We start from the raw sequence: 20,282 nt of genomic DNA, 5'->3' as shown, positions 1-20,282 counted from the left end.
TACTTTGATGTGTGATAAATGTGCAAAATGCGGGGACTTAGCTCAGATGTCTCATCCTCAATGTGCCGCTTGCATCAAATACTCAAATAAATGAACAAACTGAGAACATTCATTCATTCATTCATTCATTATCTTACCCGCTTTATCCCTTGCGGGGTCACGGGGGTCTGCTGGAGCCTATCCCAGCTTATTTTAGGTGAGAGGCAGGGGTTACACCCTGGACAGGTCACCAGTCCATCGCAGGGCCACATATAGACATACAAACCATGCTCACAATCACACTCACGCTCACACCTACGGGCAATTTAGAATCACCGATTAACCTAAATATGCATGTTTTTGGACTGTGGGAGGAAGCCGGAGTACCCGGAGAAAACCCACGCAAGCACGGGGAGAACATGCAAACTCCACACAGAAAGGCCCCTGCCGGGCCTGGGAGTCGAACCGGGGACCTTCTCAAACTGAGAACAGAAGCATAAATTTTGTTGGTGACAGAAATGGAGTTCCTGCATGGTGCGGTGTTTTAATGATAGCTGACAAAAGATACATCAAGTCCAATACAAATGACTCAAATTCATACAAATCTTACTCTGCTGATTGTATGGATGCAAAGTTTTAAGCAATATTTTGTGTAACATTACCAGGCCCTATGACAACTATCTATTTTTCTAGATTATGTCATTAAAGCAGTTTCTTGTGACTGAAAGTAGTGTTCCTGTTTCTTTTGAAGTAAGATACCTTGAGGAACAGACGTGTGACGACTGAGGTGTTGATGTGATTCTTCATTGCAAAGTGCTTCTAGAAAAGGAGCTATAATTAGATACAATGTTGAAATATTGAACTTAATTTTCATCTTTTGCATTTCTGATCAGCACATTGTCAATAACTTCCACTTGATTGTCAAATAAGCATAACTTACAACTAGAGAAGAAACACATTTTTGGGCTCTTGGTTGTTGTTTTCCAGAGTGAACTGGGTTATAGCATTTTATTCACAAAATACTTACAAAAATGTATAAAACCAAAAATAAGCAGAAAGATCAAATTGTGGAGAAAAAATAGGGTTGCAGCAAAGTTGGAATATATTTTGCACAGCTGACAAACAAGATCTCAACATTGTGTGTTTTAAATATAATACAGGCTTTATAGATTTTACTGCTACATAATGATGGACATCTCCTCTTGCTCCCGACTCTCTGACATTGCCTTTACAACGCTTCCCAGGTATCTGTGGAAAGCCTGCCTCACTTCCTCAGGCTCTTCTTCCAGATTGGAGTGAATCAGCGGCAGTCTGCTCAGATTTGAGGCTGCATCAAAATGAATAAATATGTTAGCCCAGAAAAGTAGCAAATTCTCATGCAGCCAGTCTGGAAAACCTGCTGTTACCTAAAGGCAGCCGTCCACCTTCGACTTCACTGCCGGGCTTGTGGTGAGCTATGAGCAGACAACGGGTATCCTGCAAAGCTTGAGAGGAGATGAACATGGAATGCCACGTTTCGATTTCTTTGAGATGACTGGGAATGTCTGGATTAAAAATGATCACCACGCCACTGCAGTCCTTCACGATTGCAGGCCAGCATGATTCAAATCTGCATGTAGAGAAGATACTTGAACTGCATTCATGCATTGTATACTATTTGAGACAAGCAAAGAATGAAAAAATAAGACTTCTGAAATGGGGTTGGTATATTTAACTTACTTGAAATTCCCTGAGCAGTCCCAAAGTTCAACTTCACATGTCTTGTCACCGCTCCCCTCAGGCTGTGACTCAAATTCCAATATCCTTGGAGAAGTAGAAAGTGGCAGCATTTAGTGTTTAAAAATCTAATACTTCTAGAAAAAAATACACGTGAAATGTTATTTTGATTGTTGATAACTGAAATAACTTATATCACACCAAACTGACATTCTGAACATTTGGTTGCACAATGATGTTTCCAGATTGTCAAAGCTTTATTGAGGTTGGCTAAAATGTGGAATGCCATTAATTTGAGACAGTTTGTACCTGACTCCTTGAGTGGGTCTGTATTCGCCGCCCACATTTTCTGTTGCGTTGGAGAGGAAGTTTGCGAGAATGGTTTTCCCACTCTGAAAGACAGACAGATTATTTATTACTTATGAAACTGTCCAGTTTTTTATTTTGTTTATTTTTTCCCCAGCTGTTATCATTTCACTTAATTATTCCTGTTTGACAGATGCAGTCACAACTAACTTTAGGCAAGGCAAGTTTATTTATATAGCACATTTCAGCAACAAGTTACAATTGAGTACTAAAATGAACATCGTTTAAAGTTAAATTCAGAATAGTTTGAATATTTCCCTCAAAGGCAACTGTAAACAAATTCGTTTTTAATCTTGATTTAAACGAACTGAGGGTTTCAGTTTGTTCCAGATCTTTGGAGCATTAAAGCTGAATTTTACAGATAAGGGTTTGATTAACAAATCATAAGATAAGCTCATGATGCATTTGCATTTTCAAAATGTAATCATGCACCACATACTGCCATTTAAGTAAACAAGACAGTGGTAGTAGTCGTTAACTTTTTGAAGTTTTACTTAACATAGATTTTTTACACTTATTGTACTCTAAAACGTGTTCTTCGTGGCAAAGCATTATGGCAGGACATGAACTCTTGAAGTTAGCTTCTTTCTTTCTTTTCAATAAGTGTGGTCGTGTAAACTGGACAATTAATAGAACAAATAAAATTATCATTATTCATCTATTACGATAGCAATAGGTTTGGTGCCATACATTAGAAATACGTAAGCTCAAGTACCCTACTTAAACCCGCACCTGAGCACCGTCTTTACATATTCAAAGAAACGTTTTATTTGAATGTAGATATATAATGTAGAAAAGCTCAGACTGGAGATGGTGAGAGGTAACAAAGGAAGGTAAGCAAGTACAAATAACCTGACAAAAATGTAAGTAATTGAATATGCAACAAGTTAAGAATACACACTACAGTATGACATGAACATGCACATACCTCGTTTGGACCAATGAATAGTATCTTTGCTTTGAACATTTCCACTCGAGAAAAGCCGACAATTAACCATTAAATCAAAGTTTAGTTGAAAAAAACTATCAGTAGTAAACGTAAGCCATTGTTCTGAATGATTGAGCGTTAAACGATGTGTTAGATTTTGACTTACAACCCTGAAAAAAGACAAAATGAGCTTTGTATGTTGCTGTAATGCGAGAGCAGCTAACCCCAAAATAAGGTGGTAGTAAACTTCCGCATCGTTGCTATGGTTTCGACCAGCCCCTCTGCTTCTTTCCCTCCCCATTGGTTGCTTGAAACTATACTCAAACATAGCCCCGCCCATTTTCAGCTTGGGTAACCAATCAACAGCGAGAACAGTAGTTGGCGTAGTTACGTCACTTCCAACGTGGCCAATCAGGCTCGAGCATCGGAAAGTGCCTCTCTAGATTCGAGAAGCTGATCACAACCGAATAGACACAAAACATAAGCGTGAGTAATACTTTACCTTTTTTTTGTTTGAATCTTTTTTTGTAAGATATTTGGTTAATCTTTACAGGTTTATACGTTATTTGCTTGTTCGTAAAATTAGTGCAGCGCAAAGCGTCGCGGCCTCGTCTGTTGTCATGGAATAAGCTCATTAGCTGCTTGACTTCTGGCTTTCTGGCTCAAGAAGAAACCTTAAAAGTACGGTATGTAATTTAATTGTGTATAATTTATCAAAACAAAAATGTAAACTCTAAATTTTAAGACTCGTAGAACACGAACAACAATGAAAAGATTTTCTATATCAGTCAGTGTAGTTAAACTATGGAACAGAATGGATTCAGAATTAAAACAATGTCCAAACATTAAGCAGTTTAAAAATAAATATAAAAACAGGATTTTCACGAGGTACAAAGAGGAAGGGGTTTAGCGACTTTAGGGGCCTGCAAATAACACTACAGGGTGAATGGGTAGATTTGTTTATATTTATGTTATATATATATATATATATATATATATATATATATATATATATATATATATATATATATATATATATATATATATATATATATATATATATACAGTATATATGTGTGTGTGATTATACATAGATATAGAGCAGATGCAGTTAATAGAGACAGTATAGTATAAATAAGTATATTTATATAAATATTTATATGGGCATGTGTGTACAAATATATAGAAATATTCAACTATGTGTATGTATGTATATGTATGTCTGTGAGTATAATTACAGTATATAATAATACTGTTATTTAGCAGTGTGAGTACAGTGTGTGAGTATTTATAAATATGGGTTAAATGATTAGTGAATGGGGGTAGGATTAAATAAGTTTACACTTCTTCCTACTCCTTTTTTGCACATGTAAACTAAGATATCAAGTGTTAAAGGATGAAATTCTTTGTTTTGTTGTTTTGTTTTCTAAACTTCTCTTGAAGTGTTGTTTTTTACATGTACAAAAATAAAAATCTAATCAAATCAAATCAAACCTCTGTACAGGTGTGTCTCCTCTGTTTGAGCTTTCACTTCTACAACATATTCTGCATGTTGTTGTGTTGTGTTGGTGATACTAGGTATGTCTCCAGAGAGTGAGCTCCAGAGTCCCCCCCTTGGTTTCAGCTCCAACGGGGAGGATGGGACTCTGAGTCGTGGAGAGCTGGACTTCAGTCATGAGCTGGGAAGAGGGAGCAGGGCACACAGCAGTCAGACAAGAACTGAGTCTGATATTACTTGGTGAGGTCCTCTGATCCATAAACACGTTGCCTTATTTCACAAGCTTTAAACCCCTATAGTCGCTATAAACTTACTAACTTGGAGCATTTTACTTCTTTCCTGTATGTCATTTAGTTGTGGAAATGTCACGGATGGGAAGAGCACTTTCCTAAAACTACTGATTGATTCAGAAGCAGCTGCCAACTCTGCAGCAATACAGCTGGTGTCTTTCAAAGATGCAATAGAAAATGAATTTGCTGTATGTTTCCTTTAATTTTGCATGCTTGAAATTGGGTGTAAACACGTTTTTCCCACATTGGAAATAGTTGTTTTAGGTGTGTTTTATTTGTTTGTTTTGTATTTAATATATGCATTCTGTTTATTAAGGATCCAAGAAAATCTGCCATAAACAAGCATCTAATGACAAGACAAAGGGGACTTTTGCAGGAAAAGTTAGAAGATTTCAGAAGAATAAATAAGTCTGTGCGACAGAAGCTGAAAAAACTCCAAGATACAGAGGTTGGTTGTAGTTATATTGTATCATTTCATTACAAAACACTGCATAAATGCCTCTTGGGAATTTATGAAATGTGTTTTTTAATTTTACCATCACCTGCTTTTAATGTCACACTTTTCCACCCTAAAGACTAAACGAATTGATGCAGATCAACAGATGGACAACTTGCTAAAGAAGATCACTGAGGCTGAAAGTGAAAATGAGGTGACTGTTTAATTATGTTTATAACAACATTAAAAATAAATTAAGTGGAAATCTTGATTATGAAAAACATTGACTTAGCAATTGAGGACCATATATTATGCATTTTGAAACTCTGAGGTTTATCTTGGCCAAGTCCTGCAATTAACTAGTTTGCCATTACCTGTGACTCATCCTCCCCCACAAAAACAAAATCTATGGTTTTCTGGATTGCACAGCCTCTTTTGTCCTTCAGGGTGCCTCGTTGAATGGCCACTCGAGCTTTGCATTTCACTTTCTCAACCTCTATTCTCATGCTTGATGTCCCCATTTTGCTGACTTTTTTCTGAACCAATCAAGTTTAAATTGCAGCAGGACTTCTGCTGAGTTGTTCATCACACCTCCTTGTTGTGCCCAAATCAATATAACTGCTGGATGGCAAGGCCATCCACACCAGTTGGACCTAAAAAAAACAAAGTAACCTGCTTTGACCTTTACCCTTTAGAAATGGCTACAGCAGATCATCATGTTGCATGATCCTCCCCATTTTTCCGAGCTTGGGATCAGTATTATGAGAACACTAGCTGATGACACTGTGCGGTCTTAATGACATTTTTGCACACGATAGACTTGGTGAGCAATCAGCAACCTTTGAGTTGGAGGGCAAGCACATTTACCCACCCTCCCTCAGCTGCAACTACTGTTGCAATACACTTCTGAAATGTAAGTAATGAGGGTACCAAAGCCAACTGAGGCAATGAGCTAGGGGGATGGGCGGTAACTGCAATGCACAACCTCACACTGACTAAAGGAGAGACCCTTTGAAGGGTCCAGATGTAGTTGTCTTGTACTTTAAATCAAATTAAATTAATAGGAAAAAAAAACATTGCATTTTAAGCATATTTTTTCAGGTGTGCACCACTTATTAGGCAACTTAATGGCATAAATGGCATATAATGCTGCAAATAATCTTTGAACCATTAAAAGTCAGGGAAACTATAATATGGGGAATTCAAGTATTTTGCGGTGGTTTGAGCAATTCAGTATGTAAGAGCCAATCAGATGACATGTCAAGAGCTGGCTCACAAATACAAGCACACTGACACTGATGGGCATTGATGATGGAAAAACTGAAATTTGAGAGGCATAAAGAAGTGGTTACTTTTAAAACTTAAAGACAATGCACTTGTTTCCCTCCCCAAGCGTTTACAAAAACATTTGAGCGGGGCCGAAAGGAAGATTGAGGAACTGATGGTTCAACGGAAAGAGGAACAGGTACAGTAGGCAGTGCTGATGTTTCAATACAAATGTTGTGGCTAAACAATGAAATCATTGCATTTAAGAGAGTATGTTGACTTCCACAGGAGAACATCAAGAGCGCTGTTCACCTGACCAAGTCTGTGGAAGCGACTCGTGCTCACCTCCAAGGGCAGCTACGCAACAAGGAAGCTGAAAACAACCGCCTGACTGTACAGTTACGGGTACCAGATTCTTTAAACAGCTCTAATATTCAACTTTTGAAAAATGTCCAAGAATATTATGTACACTTATGGACTTGTGGTGTTTGTCTAGACTCTGGAGAGAACAGTGGTAGAACAAAAGATGACCATTGATGAGCTAAACATTTTTATGGGCTCTCTGACTGAAAAGGCGGCACATGACAAAGAATCTCTCAAAAAGGCGACCCGAGCCCAGAAACAGAGAGCTGAGAGGTTTGAAGCTGCAATCGAAAAATGTTATGCACAGTTAAAGGAGAAGGTATGAAATTAAAATGTCTGAAATTATTTATTTATTTATTTATTCTTTAACAAACTTTCATCATGGTTTCACGGTTCTGGATATTGCTTTGACATCCAGGATGCTCAGTTGGCTAAAGCCCATTCAGAGAGGGACACTAGAAGAGAGCAGAAGGAGCAGATGACGGATGAGAAGAACAAACTTGTTGCTCAGATAGACTTACTTAAAAGGTTTGGATCTCCCTTACACACATCACTTCAATTACTAAGCAGCATATACTACTGCTAAAACCTTTTTTTTGTGATAATTCTTGCTTGTTCAGTCAAATTGGAGACTTGACATTGAGGCTGCAGAGAGAGAAAGATGAGCTAACTGCAGCTAAAGAAGTTGTGACGCAAAAAGTTGACAAACTCATCACCGACAACGCCGAGCTGAGCAACAGTAATGAAGCACTCAAGGTATGAGGAAGGACAGAAGTTTAAAGTCTTTTTTTTTTGTTGTTCTGGAGACCACATCATTTCAGGTTGTAGTCCCTACTACTAAAAGCATTTAAATTAATGCGTGACTGCAGGTATCTGTGGCTCGTTTGGAGCAGGAGCTCGCCGATTGTGAGTCTGCCCTCGTAGAAGAGAAGATCGTTTCCCAAGACAGGACCCGTCAAGCCGAGCAGTGCCAGTATCAGGTTCATTTTCTGTATTTATTGCTGTAGGCGCATAATTTGGAGGGGAAAAAATAACTAGAATGAAACAAAGACTTAGACTCAACTTCATTGATTCCTTTGGGATGACTCCCTCTGGGAAATTCAGTCTCCAGCAGCTTGCACAACAAGACTCTGCACACAGAGGGTAAAAAGGAAAATAAATGTAAAAACACAAGATTGGATAACAAAATATATATTTTATATAATATCAAATAAAATATATATTAGAGAAGATAGAAATGAACAGTGGATAATTAACCAAGTTATTTGGTAAGATTAAATTAAGTTATTGCACTGTGGTTGACAGATTATTGCACATATGACGGCCATTTTTATAGATAAGTAAGTATTGCTTTTAAATAAAAGGCAATTGTCGGTCAACAGTCGGTCAATGAATAAGTTCTTCTGTATACTTTTATTTACTAACACATGTAAAGTTGAATTTGGTCTTTCAGAATCCCGAATAAATGAATAATGTGTATTTGTGGATTACAGGTCTGAGAATAGCAGGTTTCACAATAATCTTTTTTATTTTTTTCTTCTTTAGGTTGCAGATCTTCAAGCTGAAATTGATGATCTAAGAACAAAATATGGATATATTTTAAGAGAGATAGAAAGGGCACGAGATGGGAAAGAGGCAGAAGTTGAGAAGGTACTCTTCTGCTTTTGGTTTCTGAATGATTTGAAGTAATTGATTACAGTTTGTTTAAAAAAATGCAAGCATAACTGTTGCACTGTTTTCAAGTATGTCAGCTCTCTTTGTGCTTCTGCTGAAAGGTCACTCAGTGCTCTGCTACGGTTCTGTTTCAACCGCACAACGCATGGATCTGCATGTGTTTTGGCAAATTTAATCTACAGTAATTCTGGGCTGCCAGTGGCAAAGTTTGCATGCTTTCAGCACTCCTCACAAATGCGAGCTTCTCTTGGAGAGGTGTTTATAAATCTCCTAGTTAATTCTGTGTCTGTTCCCGACTCCGTCTGCCACCCTCCTCCGGGGCCTAGGTGAGGCAGGAGCTGCAGGGCCGTGTGGACGAGCTGAAGGCTTACCCTGAGTTACTGAGTGCAGCCGAGCACAGTCTCCTCGAATGCCAGGAGAACCTGCAACTCTCCGAGAGGAATTGCTCAGAAAAGTCAGAGTCCATTAAGCAACTGCAGGCTAAGGTAGCTCTCACAGAGGATGTGGAATGCAAAAGTAGTTGTTCCAACATCTGACCACAAGGTGGTAGTAAAGCCCTCCGTGTCTGTTGGTCCGTGTTGCTGTGTGGTCTTGCTGTGAGTTGTGGTGGCTGTAATAACCCAAGTAAATATCCTAATTGAAGTGCAGCATTAGTAAGGTGTTCCAGTTTGTGCTATCTGTGATTGTTGTGCGAGTTATTTTCTTTCATCCACATCGGTTTTTTTTTCTCCCTAAAAATACCAGTTTGATTACTTGAAAATTGCTCACGTTGTGTTAGCAAGACTGTGGCAACCAACACTAAAGGGGACATATTAAGAAGGAGAAGGGGGAAAAACCCCACAATGGTATGAAAATGTCACATTCAGTGAGCTGTCCAGACAGTTTAGAGTAGAAATATCCAACCTTTCTATCTTTCTATCCATCCATACCTTTAAATTGGAAATGGGAAATATGTTTGTTTGGGTTTGGATTCCCTATTGGCAGTACATTTTTTAATCAACCATTTTATTGTTCAATTAACTATTCCTACTTCTTGTAGGCAGTTTCTTATTATTTTTTTTACTTTCCTGTAGGGAGGAAATATCAAATTCCTATTTCTTCCTTAATTCAAACCTACATTGTAGCCTGTAATTATTATAAAAACAAACTTGCCCATACAAGCGATAGTTCTTCATTATTGCCTGTAAAAACTTAAACACAGTAATGACTGACATTAAAGCTTAGTTTTTCCCTTTTGTTTTTTTGTTTAAACTGGACATACGCCGTGATTTGAAGGGTTAAAATAACAGTTTCACTGCTTCAGCATTCGTATTTGCAGTTCTCTGTCTTGACAACCTCAGCCCGCTGAAATTGTAAACCAGGGAAATGTATTTATCTGTATAATTTCATGAGACATTCTATACTTCAGGGGTTGCTGGATTTTAATTTGCGTCCAAAGCATATGTGCATGGCTGACATCAGAAGCGGTACATGCTGCAAAACAGAAGGTTGGAGTGGAGTTTAGTGACTAGTGACTCCCAACACTAGCTGTTAGGCCTGGAAAACGGAGCTGGATTACTGGATTTTAGTGACAATTTCGCCAAATAATGTCATGCACATTTCAATAAGATTTCAGGAAAGTGTCAACTGTTTATAAATGGACATATGTCTCCTTTACTTTACCTGTTGGTTATTTTCCCCAGCTCTGAGTGTGATATGACATCATCATTTGCATGAACAAAGAGTATATGAGGTTGAATTTTTCACTTTGCATACACAGATCGATGGTCAAACTAAACAACTGGGATCATCTGTGAGGATGAATGAGTCCATTCATGAAGCCAATTTGCAGCTACAAGCAAAAGGAAACTCTCTTCAAATGTAAGCAGCAGCTATCAAGAGTTTCCCACCTCTTACAGATTTAATATGAACCTTTTTTTAACATGCTGGTTCTGTGTCTGTGGTTTTTTAATTTTTTTGTTTGTTTTGTTTAGCACGATGGATAAGCTGACGCAGGAGAACTTTGAGCTGGTACGGAGACTTGCAGCTCAGGAAGAAGCTCTGAGCTACAGCAACAGGCAGCTCGATCAGCGCTCGTCGGAGTGTCAGGCCCTGAGTCGGCAGCTGGAAGCAGCGTTATCAGATGTCAGACAGCAGGTAGAACCCCGATTACACCACAGCAATGTCTGAACCAGGAGGTGTCAGTTAGAGAGTCCAAAAGTGTTTTAAGTCTAAATCCAAACAAAAAGAAGCTCTGTATCTGTTGTTATAAGTATACTGGCCTGTTAAATCTAACTATAATATTGACCACTTTTCACCATCCAGGTTAGCAAAGTAAAAGATCAGACTTCTTCCAAAGAGGAAGGCCTTCAGACAAAAATACTGGAGCTGGAAGCTGAGAAGAGCAGAAGAGATAATGAGCTGAGGCTTCTTCGCCAGAGCAAGCTAACGGTAAATATGATGATGTTGTGGATGCATGTGCATTAGACTTCAGCTTGCTGTAAGCACATGATCTTTCATCATTACGTTCAAATCTGATTAAAGGGAAAAAACATGCTTTTTGTCTGGGTCGCAATTCACCATTTCCAGGCAGAGAAGCAGTTTGAGGTGCGCCTGAAGGACCTGCAGCTCAGCCTGGACCAATCAGAGAGCAGCAAACGAAGCATTCAGAACTACATCGATTTCCTTAAAAGCTCTTATACGACAATGTTTGATGAAGGGCAGCAGACGTCAACTTTTGGATCAACGTATTTTCTAAAATGATCAAGGTTTGCATTTATAAACCGTTGTTTTGTGTACTTCAATATTTATAAAGAGTTAAATATAGAAAATACTTTATACCGTTTTCACAAGAACTAAAATCGGTCTTTCCTTTATTTATCAGATTGAACCGTGTGTGGTGAATGACCTTTACAGTTTGACTTTTTTTCAAAGACTGGGAATGTTTTTTTTTTCTTTTTAATTGAAGGATTTTCATAACTGTTTTGCCTCAGGTACCAAGAAATGCTGCGCAATGTTTTTAAATGTTTGCACATTCTGGACTGCAAACTCCTGGTGCTACTTCCTCTCAGGTGACAATGAGCCGGTTGCATAAATTTTAACTTTCAGTAATGATATGAAATAAATACTTCCTCTCTTTCAGTCTGAGTTATAGGCGTAAAGAGTTATACATGTTGCCATTTGATTACCTAAAGTCACTATTTAGTTAATTAAAAGGATTTCTGATGTTTCATAGACTTCTTTTTCAAAGCATAAATTAAGCTTCACGCTGCGGAGAAGAGAAGCGATGTTCCACTCAGGAGAACTCCTTTATTTTGAAATACTTAATTCTCAAGTGTCGGATGCTTTATGCTCTTGGTTCATCGTTTTGCGACTGGCACCAGGTGTAAAGCTTTTTTCAATCCAACAATTTGAACTTCAAGAAAACAGTTGTTAGCCAATAGAAATAGTGCTTGGGAGGCAAATGTTATATGAATAAATCCAGTGGCACTTAAAAGTTTGGTTTGCCTTTTAAACTTCTCTGTACTTATCATGACCTTTTAAAAAAAGGTCAGGCATCGGGACCCCCTAGTCTTGTAGTATCGTGGTTAGGAGCTGTTTTGCTTTTTTTGGGATGGTATGGCGTTCTGTCAATAGCCGCCTTCACACAGAGATTGTGGTATAAACATGAACTGGAGCTCTCCTGTGTTGTAGTCATCCGTGCACTGCTGTTATGCCTTTCTGCGTTTCTTTTGCAGACAGCATTCACTTCTTCCTCATCACGCCTCCGTTCCTACCTCCCAAGGTGGAACAGGGGAGTAACAGCAGAGGACCACCTTCAAATTTAAGCAAAGATAAGCAATTTTAAATAAACAGAATAACCGTCCAGCACATCCCGACAAAACGTTGGATAATCAAACCTGTTTTGTTTATTTTTTTCCTCAACAGTCATTGGATCGTTTCTAAAGTGTAATCGGTGCCACAGATTATCAGGTTAATTACTGTTATAAAACTTCAACAACCAAAACAATCAAAAAGGTGCCCCCCTGCACCAAAATAGTAAGTTTTAAAGTATTATTTTATGGAAGGACTAGAACTTAATGTGAAACAAACTTTTATGAGAAATACCAAAAATGTGTGATTGATTGTTTTTGTCATTTACAAAAAAAATATGAGAACTATAAACCATAAATTTAATCACCTGATTGTGGGTTAGGGTTAGGGTTAGGGTTAGGGTTAGAAAAAAAAGGAATATGATGAAATTGCTCGACCTGCACCGTTAATCAACTGCTTTTGGTTGCGAATATTCCTGCACCACAGGCTCACACTCGACATTGAAAGCAAATATTAATTTAGATAAATTACCATTTCTGTTTTTTTTTTTTTCTTTGACTCGTCTAATCATGCTATTAAAAAAAAATTTAAATCTGGAAAGTCCTCAAACTCTCTGCGGTGCTACATTTTAAAGTGATTGCTGTTCTATGTTTGCCCTGAGTCAAATCATCATAAATCTGCTAATTATCCTTCTAAATGTTAAAAAGAAACAACTGTCTGTTTCTATTACAGTCATAGAAGGTGTGGTGTGTATCAACTGTCTTTTATTATTTGTTCTCTGTTGGACTGAGATGAATGAGGCTCAGAATTAATAGTTTAGCTGTCAATTGTGGAGCTTAGGTTGCTTAATTATTGAGATACATGAAACCGTGGGATATTTCCCAACCCAGAGGCGTACCCTGCTGCTGGCATGTTTTCATAGGACCTTGTTGCTGAGACTTCAGAGCAATTAATTGAACCTCTGCTATAAGTTACAGAGGTTTGTGTGAAGTTGTTGTCTTGTTTCTTCTTGTTCTGTCATTGCTGCTTGTGATTTCCGACCGTATCTATGGTAATAAACTTCTGCGAGTTCAGACCCCTGTGAGGTATTGATGTTTTTGCAACAGACATACTTTCTTGAGTGAGCACGGCTCCGCATGTTTTCAGAGACAAAGAGCTTTTGTGCTCTCCGTCAAGGGATGGAACCATTTCATCTCTGTGTGCGTCAGTACTACTTCTTTTTTTTCCCCTTTTTGCTGTCATGGCCCTTGCCCGTTTACGTAATTCTGTTGATCGCTTTGGGAATTTGCAACCATCTGCTGTTGGCTGGAAAAGGGAAGAAAAGAAGGGCTTGCTAACTTTGGGCAGCTGGGTGGTATCACCATTCAGCGCTGCAACGGGCACACCCTGAGGTTTTGGCTCCGATAAATTTGACTTTTTCCTAAAGAATTGAGTTATGAAGAGCCAACTGGCAAAAACAGAGGCATCTTTGTTTCATGTATTTAAAACATTTCCATTGATTATTTGCATTCACTCAAAGTAATTACGGATTTCATGCTAGTGTTTTCTAACTTGCATATAACAAATCTTTATAGAAAGTTTAGATGACCTATGCAACTATATAACGTTGTCATTAAACAGAAACTTGCAGCTTTTGCCCACCATATGCATCACAGCATGAAGTCATTTGGATTAATATTCGCTAACATGTAGGTCCTCTACTAGGTGGCTCATCCAGATGCTGAAGAAACCAAATAGCCTATTTCCCAATGAAAACTGTTATTGACCTCATGAGGACTTTATTATTTTTCTTTTTTTCCTTTCTTTTTTTCTCCTGGAGTACGTATTGCAGCATATGACTGTATGTTCCAAGTGAAGTTACGTGTAATATTCACGGACAGCAGTATCTTTGAAAGTATTTAAAATGTCTTTCTAAAGAAAATTCAGCAGAATGGCCAGTTTACACACAAAACACTTCATCACTTTTATTTCAGAAAATTGCATAGAAAGCAGAGCAAGCGATAACATCAACAAGACTATTCTGTATCTCTATGTAACAAAAAATCCTTATAAATAAAGCAGTCCTCAGTATTTCATTACCATGGTTCGGTGTGACAAATCTTGCAAAGAAAGGCTTAAATATATCAAATAAGACTTACACAAAAAAAAGTTTCATAACAAAAGCTCCACAAAGAAGCAAATCAGAAGACTCCAGTATTATGAAGCAAAAGCATATTCATAAGTTCACCAAACTCATGTTAGCCCATTAATAAATCTCCACTTTATTTAAAGGAACATTCCAGAAATAAAACAACCCTATATGTATTATTAAATGGTAGGGAGTTCAAACTTTAATTAGGGACAAAAATGACATGAATCAAAGCAGTTTTGAGTGAGAACTGAATTTATGTTTGCAGGTAATAGTATTTAATGTTCGCACTTCTAATGTTCGCAATAGACCTATGTCAGGATAAAATTGCTATTTTAAATCTCTGAGACAAAAAAAATATAATTCCACTTAACTGTTATAAGTGTAGATATGGACCCTGGAGACAAACCCAGATCACTTCAACTTTGTAAGTGTACAAATAATCCCTGTACAGGGATCTTTTTCCACCTGCTGCCACCCTGCTATATGTCTGTACAAGTCGATTACTGGTGCCATGAAAATTGTCAATAGATGCAGAAGACATGTGGCCGCTACTTCTAACACTTGCCTGCTTTACCATAAATATCTAAGTACTGATCCAGTTCTATGAAAGAAAAGGCCATGAACTCCCGTCTTGTATCTGTTGACACTAGTTTATGTGAAATTCAGTTGTAAATTCGTGCAGACTTACTGTAAGATAACAGTGACTGAATAAAGATGTCAGGTAAGACACTGTACCGAAATGTTATGGGTTTTTTGCTATACAGTGCTATACAGTCAGTTTTTGTACACTCAAAAAGTTCAAATGTGGAAAGATATTTGAGTCTCATCAAAAGCCAAAATTGTTGTTTTGTTCCCTACCAAATGTTTCCACTCCTTACCATCCAATGACGGACTTAGGGTTGTCTTAACTCTGGAATGATCCGTTAAATCACACTTTACATTTTCGGTTTGTAGATATCATTAAAAAGTTTGTTGACGCCAAGTGGCTTTTGATTGGTGCTGGAGCAGCTGTCGTCACAACTGCAAGACTCCGTCAACATCACCTTCCTCCTGAAGGTCTCTCCATTTTTGCATTGAAAACGGACTGATGGAGCCTGAGTCTTGTTTGGCCGGCAGCATTTCCCGTGTGAGCAGGACCCGCAGTCCGTTAACTGAAACCTCTTCAGGCTACGGCAGCCTGCATAGGACAGTTTAACTGGCTGGGTGGCTTTTCCTTGGTGGTTGCATTTCTTAGCTTTCTGTAAGAGGGGAAAAGTCCAAAACCACGGGGTTAAATGTGTGAAAGGGGATAGAACCTTGTTCAGAAATAAGGAAGATGATAATGTGTATTATGCAAAACATTAAATCTTGCACACGTACCTTGGAGGGAATGTGTTTGCAGGGTTGGATCTCACACACTCGAGTTTCTGTCACCAGTTTACACTGGACATTGTTGTTGGTTGACCTAGTGGAGACTCCGGTGTTGCAGGATTTGGAGCAGGGTGACCAGGGCGTGGTGTATGGTACACATTGGACTCCTCTTGCAAGAATGCGGCCCATTGGATGACTCCTCAAGGCTGTAAGTGGGTTTAACCAAAAATGGTTCAACAAGAGTGAATGTGGAAAAAAAGCTATCTATGCAATGTACATCAAAAAGGATTATATGTCAAAGTGCTCACCAGGTAAAGACTTTAATGCTCCTGTCCACACAGGCAGTAGGTCATTTTTGGTTGTCAGGTCATCTTCTGATGTTTTGTCTTGGCTGTGTTTTCTGGTTGTGGACCTCTCTGTCTTTGCATCATCAGGGCAGATGAGTTGTTCACAGCACTGACCCCACACTTTGACCTGCATTGGCTTGGCACACCCCAGTTTGGACAGTGAGACCTTCTGAGGACACAGGGAGATGCACCCGACAGAACCATCCATGCAAGTGCACTGGTATTTGCAGTTCGGACGGAATGTTTCCCCGTTCTGGTGAATCCTGCTGTTAAACTCGCAAGTTCTCCCGTCTGATTTCGCTGCAAAGGAAGACAGGGGAAGTTTGGTTTAAAATGAGGTACAAGAGCAATATGTGTACAATAGAAGAAAGCAGAAGTCAGCTCACCTCGACAGATGCCTGTAGCCGAACCATGTCCGCCTCCAAAGTTGCAATCCAGTCCCTTTGCTGTGTCACAAGGCTGTCTCTTGCTGCAGTCTTCAAAGAGCTGCCGCGCACAAACCTGACAGCATCCACAGCTGTCGAGCACCAGACTCACTCCTGCTGCACACACAGGGACTTCAGACGGACACCGGCAGTCTGTGGGGCATGAGGCTGACACCTGATGAGACAAAGCATCACTTTTCCATTCAGTATTTGTTTTCCTCCAAAAGCTACAAAACACTTAATCCAGCATCCTGTGGATGACCACTGATCTCTATCTCACCAGTGCAACGCAGAGGATCACAAGGACGAATACGCTCAACATCTCTGGAAGACGATTTTCCTCCGAGCCGGCTGTGCTCGTTCTCTCTCTTTTAGAGTCTCCTTTTATTCACTCCGAGCAGATGTGACGTATGAAGTTGAAGAGGTGTCCAAAAACTATGAGAGGAATGTTTCTGTACACGTTCTGCCATGAGCACAGCAGAAAGTTCCCCCTCCTCCATCTCTGAGTTCATGTGCCAAGAACCACCCTGTAAAGCTTCTGTTCAGCGCCCCCTCTTATTTAACAAACTAAATCTGCTCTGCAGTCAGGCTGAACCAAATCAAATCTTTTAAGTTTCTCCAATAACGTGAAATTAAAGTATAGTAGATGATGTTTTAATTGCATGTGCATTGCATGAAAATTATATTTCCTGCTAAATGTGCTCTCTGTTAATATTTTCTTGTTTTGTTAGATCATTGTTGCCTTGTGTAAGTATAGATTTTTTGGTTGTTGTTCTTTTGCAATTTTTGAAGATATAATTCACCTTTTTTTATCATCTTCTGATATTAATACAAACAGACTTATTAGGCTGGATGCTAAAAGATAAGACTAGGGGTATGACTTTTATTACACACTTTTCATTTCTTGCTGCACTTTAAACCTGATATGGCATATAGTAGAGGTAAATAAAAAATGTTAATATGGGAAAAAAGCAGATAATTCCATGACAAATGTAAAGTCAAGCAATTTATTTTGGATTTTTTTCCATTAAGGAGTTCCCACAGTGGATCGTTGTGCTCTGCATATTAATTTGCTGTAGGTTTTACATTTGCTGAGGTCTTCATGACACAACCTCCATTTATCTACACTTGGAACCTGCACTACGTGAGCGCTGGCTATAGTGACCCCTTAGTGGCTATGTAAAAAATCTTTTTTTTTTTCTTCCTTTTTTAGGGGTTGCCACACTGGATCATTATATTCTATATGCTGGTTTTGAGTTTTACAAGTTTTATGCTTGATGCCCTTCCTGACACGACCCTCCTCATTTATCCAGGCTTGTGGCCGGCACTGGTTGCTGGCTGTGGTAGCGCGGTGGGAAATATGGGGTCCAGCGGTCCCGCTGGAGAATGACCTAACAACCTTCTGGTTGGAGGACAATCGACTGTACACTCCGCAACACAGCTGTCCCAAATCCCTGATAGTTGTATGACACAGACTTTTGTCTTATTCAGTCTCTTACTTTCTGTATAATGTGTCAAGTGCAACTTGTTAAATATGTGTGCAGTATTTTAGTTGCAGTTAGTTCTTTGGGTTGTTGGTATCTATTGATAAGGAATTACTTAATGTGCTGTTTTAATAGAAGAGGGTTATTTCTGTACACATATATTAGCATGGTTAGCATTAATCCATTGTTATTATGTTGTTTTTATTATGAAATGTTGCATTTATTACCCTCTGTTTTACTTTTCATATACGATTGTCTGTTAGTAACCTTCCTATAGTGGTTGAGGAAAGTGATAAGTTGCAGGTTTTTGCAGCTATTCCAGAAAGTAAGCAGGATATACTTGTTTCCTGTCCTCTGCACCTTTCTTACACTCCTCTCATGACAGCCATGTGGAAAAGTGTCCATGTCCTGATCTGCTGGTGGTACACCATATGTGGTTATGTGGGACACAAAAGACACGCATTTATTACTGACACATGAAATATTCCAGCATCAGCTTATACATGAATCTCGGTACTTTATGGGATTCAACAGCAGGGTGCTGCAAGTTCTGACATAAATATTGAAGAAAAGCTACATATTTCTATGAGCAACTGAATTTCTAATACTGTTGAAGGTGTGTTTAGACTATTGCATGTTGCCTGTGTGGGCTGTTTGTATTATCTGACCTTGCTAGTATTAAAGTAAAAAAGATGAAATTTCACTCTGTCACCTAAGAAGATCCAGAAGGATTTTGCTTTGGATTAATGTCTGATTTTGATCGTCTTTTTTAAGAAAGAGCCTCGTGGAATATTCAAATCCAGAGGATTATTTGTGCGGCCTGAAGGAGAACATGCAAATCTAAAAAAGGAGAAAGATAAGAACCTTGTACCATGCCCGAATGCAATATTTCTCTCAGGTTTCTTTGAAATATTTGGATGAAAAGCATCCTCCTCTAGCCACATCAAACAAAAAGAGAAAACTATCAGGAAGAAAAAAATGTCTTCTCTTTCATCAGAACCTTTAAGAACAGAGAGGCAGAGCAGACTGGATCTGTCTCCTTATCTAACTGAGGTTACAAAGGCCATTTTGAGTCAGCGCCAGCTCAACCACATGAAGAGTAATCAAGCGTGAGCTTGGTGCACTCACTGAGGCCTGGAAATCACTGACTATTGTGGTTTGGAGTGGAAACTTTTCCCACCAAAGCTGTAGGAAAAGAATTTGCAGAACCATGTTAGGTAAAGAGAACGTTGGACATATAACAAGCACCATGAGAATCTAAAACAGGAGTTTGGATGTTCCATTCACACAGTTTTGGCTTATTCCTATGCCCTATATAGCTTAATTTTTCCTGAAGGATTGTTGGTAATACAGCCTTCAGAAATACATACAGACCACATGAAAATAGTAATGAGAAGTTATTCCAAATGGCCAAGGCCATTCATAAGTCAGTACAGAGTTAATGGGAAACTCACAGCTGGCTGTTTTATTTTATTTTATTGTATTTTATTAACTTATCTTATTATAATTATTGTTATTTGTTTAAAATTTGAATCATGCATTGTAGGTATGTTTTAATGTATTTGTAAAGCACTGTGAATCGAATTGTTGAATTCTGCTATAGAAATAAACTTGCCTTTGTTCATTATTTTCAGACTGCTTCATTGTGCTGTTTGGCAAAAATTGTATCAAATGTGATGAAGCATTTACGGAGAAAAAGTTGGCATTTTATCGTCCGTTTCTATTGATGGTGTGTTGCCATTTACCATTTGTTTTTACACCTATAGGTTACAACACTTCACTAACAATCTGACCTTTTAGCGTGTGTCATTTAAGGAGCATCTCACTACAATCTCTACAAATTGCTGGACTGTAAAATCAATTATGAGAGGTAAAAGCTCCAGTCTGGAGACACATTGTTTCTAAGCTCAGGAATAGTAACTTATATATATATATATATATATATATATATATATATATATATATATATATATATATATATATATATATATATATATATATATATATATATATATATATATATATATATATATATATATATATATATATATATATATATACTGTAGGTTTTACATTGGATGCCCTTCCTGACACAGCTCTCGTCATTTATCAGGGCTTGGGACTAGACTGATGAGTAGCTGGGGCAACTGAGGCAAAGTGGGGTTCAGTTTCTTGCCCAGAGACACTTTGGCACATGGCAGGGCATGTGATGATAGATCACATGATTAACAGCCTAT

At 38.4% G+C, this 20,282-nt stretch overlaps 3 protein-coding genes across 9 annotated transcripts; 1 reads left to right on the top strand and 2 right to left on the bottom strand.

The window, feature by feature from the left end:
• Positions 1 to 622: 622 nt before the first annotated feature.
• ift22 (intraflagellar transport 22 homolog (Chlamydomonas)) lies at positions 623 to 3,207 on the bottom strand. The gene is made up of 5 exons (XM_061731158.1): positions 2,990 to 3,207; positions 2,005 to 2,087; positions 1,699 to 1,782; positions 1,386 to 1,588; positions 623 to 1,306 (listed from the first exon to the last, which is right to left on the bottom strand). The coding sequence occupies exons 1-5, from the start codon at positions 3,026 to 3,028 to the stop codon at positions 1,158 to 1,160; spliced, it is 558 nt and encodes a 185-aa protein (XP_061587142.1). The 5' UTR covers positions 3,029 to 3,207; the 3' UTR covers positions 623 to 1,157.
• Positions 3,208 to 3,403: 196 nt separating this feature from the next.
• On the top strand, positions 3,404 to 18,181 carry LOC133451980 (outer dense fiber protein 2-like). Of its 7 annotated transcripts, XM_061731155.1 has the most exons (19): positions 3,411 to 3,475; positions 3,576 to 3,675; positions 4,568 to 4,727; positions 4,842 to 4,965; positions 5,094 to 5,225; positions 5,353 to 5,427; positions 6,607 to 6,678; positions 6,768 to 6,884; positions 6,976 to 7,161; positions 7,261 to 7,370; positions 7,463 to 7,598; positions 7,712 to 7,822; positions 8,388 to 8,492; positions 8,843 to 9,001; positions 10,276 to 10,376; positions 10,490 to 10,652; positions 10,821 to 10,946; positions 11,085 to 11,263; positions 17,875 to 18,181. In XM_061731155.1, exons 3-18 carry the CDS (start codon positions 4,570 to 4,572, stop codon positions 11,256 to 11,258), a joined length of 2,049 nt encoding a protein of 682 aa, XP_061587139.1. In that variant the 5' UTR covers positions 3,411 to 3,475; positions 3,576 to 3,675; positions 4,568 to 4,569; the 3' UTR covers positions 11,259 to 11,263; positions 17,875 to 18,181. The 7 variants fall into 7 exon arrangements, with proteins under 7 accessions (XP_061587137.1, XP_061587139.1, XP_061587136.1 ...); XM_061731152.1 differs by lacking the exon at positions 17,875 to 18,181 and having other exon boundaries at positions 3,576 to 3,670; positions 11,085 to 12,679; XM_061731151.1 differs by lacking the exon at positions 17,875 to 18,181 and having other exon boundaries at positions 11,085 to 12,679.
• Positions 14,259 to 16,978, bottom strand: LOC133451979 (CCN family member 1-like). Its single transcript, XM_061731150.1, has 5 exons — positions 16,842 to 16,978; positions 16,523 to 16,736; positions 16,098 to 16,436; positions 15,799 to 15,995; positions 14,259 to 15,677 (listed from the first exon to the last, which is right to left on the bottom strand). The coding sequence occupies exons 1-5, from the start codon at positions 16,881 to 16,883 to the stop codon at positions 15,375 to 15,377; spliced, it is 1,095 nt and encodes a 364-aa protein (XP_061587134.1). The 5' UTR covers positions 16,884 to 16,978; the 3' UTR covers positions 14,259 to 15,374.
• Positions 18,182 to 20,282: the final 2,101 nt, after the last annotated feature.

The sequence above is a fragment of the Cololabis saira genome, chromosome 10 (assembly GCF_033807715.1).
Source record: "Cololabis saira isolate AMF1-May2022 chromosome 10, fColSai1.1, whole genome shotgun sequence".
Lineage (NCBI taxonomy): Eukaryota > Metazoa > Chordata > Actinopteri > Beloniformes > Belonidae > Cololabis > Cololabis saira.
This window is presented reverse-complemented; position numbering and strand designations above follow the sequence as displayed.

Coding starts and splice junctions, on each gene's coding strand:
- ift22 (XM_061731158.1), bottom strand. CDS start 3,028: ATGTTCAAAGCAAAGATACTATTCATTGGTCCAAACGAG. Junction 1,783..2,004: donor AGACCCACTCAAGGAGTCAG/GTACAAACTGTC, acceptor TACTTCTCCAAG/GATATTGGAATTTGAGTCAC. Junction 1,589..1,698: donor GACTGCTCAGGGAATTTCAA/GTAAGTTAAATA, acceptor CTCTACATGCAG/ATTTGAATCATGCTGGCCTG.
- LOC133451980 (XM_061731155.1), top strand. CDS start 4,570: ATGTCTCCAGAGAGTGAGCTCCAGAGTCCCCCCCTTGGTTTCAGCTCC. Junction 4,728..4,841: donor ACTGAGTCTGATATTACTTG/GTGAGGTCCTCT, acceptor TATGTCATTTAG/TTGTGGAAATGTCACGGATG. Junction 7,823..8,387: donor CCGAGCAGTGCCAGTATCAG/GTTCATTTTCTG, acceptor TTTCTTCTTTAG/GTTGCAGATCTTCAAGCTGA.
- LOC133451979 (XM_061731150.1), bottom strand. CDS start 16,883: ATGTTGAGCGTATTCGTCCTTGTGATCCTCTGCGTTGCACTG. Junction 16,737..16,841: donor TGATCCTCTGCGTTGCACTG/GTGAGATAGAGA, acceptor TTGTCTCATCAG/GTGTCAGCCTCATGCCCCAC. Junction 15,678..15,798: donor GCAAACACATTCCCTCCAAG/GTACGTGTGCAA, acceptor CCCCTCTTACAG/AAAGCTAAGAAATGCAACCA.